This window comes from Micropterus dolomieu, linkage group LG07, assembly GCF_021292245.1.
Source record: "Micropterus dolomieu isolate WLL.071019.BEF.003 ecotype Adirondacks linkage group LG07, ASM2129224v1, whole genome shotgun sequence".
Taxonomy (NCBI): Eukaryota; Metazoa; Chordata; class Actinopteri; order Centrarchiformes; family Centrarchidae; genus Micropterus; species Micropterus dolomieu.
In genome coordinates this window covers 18,019,243-18,022,100 of record NC_060156.1, presented here as the reverse complement: position 1 = coordinate 18,022,100, position 2,858 = coordinate 18,019,243, and the positions used below count along the sequence as shown (strand labels likewise).

The following is a 2,858-nucleotide window of genomic DNA, read 5'->3' as shown; positions in this document are numbered from 1 at the left end:
GGTAGCACAATAACCAATATCTCAGCATCATGTTCGTTATATAATTCCACTGGTGGCTATTCCAAAAAGCCGAGATGAATATGCTATTTACCCTTCATTTACAATATCATAAACATTCTGTACAAAATGCAGGTAGTTCTCGGGACCGGGGTTATTTAGAAAAGAGGTAAATATTTGGTTATGTGTTCGTTTGCAGTTTTCAATTATTCTGTGAGTTCTAAATGTGTGTTAGAGGGACCGTCCCGTTCACTCCAGCCGTGGCGCTCTGGTAATGCTGCGGCAAGGCATGGAGTCTACTTTGCATTGACGGGTCCCCCGGCTCTCCGGTCGGTAAATACATGCTTATCATCTCTCTCAAGTCTCCGGGGCAAGGACCCCGTGAGTGTGTGCTGCTGACGGGAGGGCTTACACTCGGCTCCGACTTCACTAGCGACCCTAACGTCCCCATGGCAGCTGAGGAGGAGACGCCGGAGCCCTGGTGCTGTGTGTAGGTGATCCCGCCGTAGCCGGATGGAGAAGCGTTCATGTAGCTCTGAGAGTTCGAGATGGGACTGTACTGCAGGGCTGTCATGTCGTAGCGGTGCATGGCTTGGGGGTTATGTGAGTGATGGTGGTGTGAGTGGTGGTGGTGGTGCGCTCCGCTCCCCGGGTGCTGGCTGTAGGCTAGCTGAGCCTCCTGCATCATCGCTGCCGCCGCCGCGGCTGCAGCCACCTGCCCCGAGTACGCACCGTTTGCCCAGCCGTTCATGTGCGCGTAGCCGGAGCTTGCAGAGCCTCCATGACCCCCGGGGCTCTCTAACCTCTGCCCAACACCGGAAGAACTCATCCCGACCCCTAAACCAACTCCACTGCCCCCACTGGGCCCAGAAAGCAGTCCACCGGCAAGTGAATATTTGTCCTTTTTCAGCAGTGTCTTGGTCTTCCGTCTTGGCCGGTACTTGTAATCCGGATGCTCCTTCATGTGCATGGCTCGCAACCGCTTCGCCTCGTCGATGAAAGGGCGCTTCTCAGCCTCGGACATCACCTTCCACTCGGCCCCCAGCCGTTTGCTGATCTCAGAGTTGTGCATTTTGGGGTTCTCCTGTGCCATCTTCCTCCGCTGCCCACGGGACCACACCATGAACGCGTTCATCGGTCTCTTCACCCGTTCCTGATTCGCTTTGGACCCGCCGTTCGGCCCCGTTTGACCCGTGGTCGTATTCGTTTGGGGGCCGGGGGAATGGAGGTCAGTTTCCATCATCATGCTATACATTCACCTGGTTTTAAACTTCGCCACCAACAGAGAAAAAGTCTTTTTCAAGATAGGTCAGGCGCGCACAAGATCGGGTGCGCACAGGATGACTGGGTTACAAAGTGAATAGTCTAACCCCAAATGAATCAAATACGAGATAAAAATTAATCCGAAAAGGGATATAAAATGTTCTCCAAACAGTATTTCACCCTGTCTTCGCCTGGGTTGGTTCACATCCACTTTCCCAGTCGGAGTTGAGAAGTTGGTTAAAGCGGCGGCCATATGATGCGCACTGACAGCGGTTAAATGAGCCACAAGCGGCCAATGGGGCTGTAGCAGCAGAATGATTTGCATGGCGTTTGGTCAGGTGACTAGAGGACCATAGGAAGAACACACCGGAGGAGGAGGAGGAGGAGGAGGCAGAAAGGAGGGTCAATCCCACAAATAGCACAAGACATTTGAAATTACCAAACATGCTCTCAGAGACTTCAGCTAAACAAAAATAACGAAGATTTGTTAGCAGTGATGTAGCGGCCAAAAAGTGGGAGTCAAACATCTCAAGATATTTTAAAAGAAAGATATGGTCGCTGAATTTTAAGAAATGTAAAATACAGCTTCCATATTTACAGGGTTCAATGAAAGTTTGGGTTAAACATTTATTTTTCTTTCTCTCTCTCTCTCTCTCTCTCTCTCTCACACACACACACACACACACACACACACACACACACACACACACACACACACGTGTCCTAGAAGTCTCGGCCCAACTGTATTTTTATGTACTGGAATTACAGTCTCTCCACACCAATTCAATCTCAGACGACTTGATGCTCAACCAGCGCCAGAAAATCCATTTTTCAGACCATCTCTCTCTCGCGCTCCCCTCCAGGTATGTAATTAAGGTATGTAATAATAGTAGGTGTCAGAGATGGAGAAATTACACACAGAAGATAATGTGAAAGGGATTTGGTTTTAAAAAAACTACTGGTCTAAGAGCAGAAGCCCCTGAGGATGGATAGTCAAATAATGACGTGAAATTGAAATTGCCGGGGCAAAGCGCCGTTACCGCCGTCTGCTGGTGATGGTGAATGAGTCCTGGTCATGGTCGTGTGTGCAGCGGAAGATGAAAAGCAAGGCCACATGTACACCGCTCTGTTGTTGTCGTCAGTTTTTTAGTAGATTTTTTTATTTGTCTGATACATCTTATAGGCCTACGCCTTATTTAACATCCGGCCACATAACCCGTTTGTAAACCACGAGGGGGAAACGGTCTATGTGTCTTTGAGTCCGCGCATATATAATCCAGATTTCACAGTTGACCTCCCCTGAAAAGCCCAATCAACCTCTAATTGAAAGGGAAAACGAAATACCACTTCCCGCGGCGAGACTAACGATTTAATCATTCTATCGTTCTTTGCTGTTTTTATTTTAATTGGAGCTTAGCTTGATATAGCTCTCTGTTTTGGGCCTGAGGGAGCGGGATCACTCGGGCGGAGCCATGCGTCTTTGGTAATGGGGGTTAACGGGATATCACAATAGTCAATAAACGTGTCCAGTGGTTCAGGCCATGTGGCTTAAGGCCCGAGGAAGACGACAATATGATGATGGCACCCAGGGAGCTCTG

General features: G+C 49.3%; 1 protein-coding gene across 1 annotated transcript; it reads right to left on the bottom strand.

Annotated features, from left to right (window-relative positions):
- Positions 1–217: 217 nt before the first annotated feature.
- On the bottom strand, positions 218–1,252 carry sox1a (SRY-box transcription factor 1a). The gene has a single exon (XM_046054161.1). It carries the CDS (start codon positions 1,250–1,252, stop codon positions 218–220), a length of 1,035 nt encoding a protein of 344 aa, XP_045910117.1.
- Positions 1,253–2,858: the final 1,606 nt, after the last annotated feature.

What these genes read in the sequence shown, in the direction of transcription:
- sox1a (XM_046054161.1), bottom strand. Translation starts at nt 1,252, where the DNA reads ATGTATAGCATGATGATGGAAACTGACCTCCATTCCCCCGGCCCCCAA.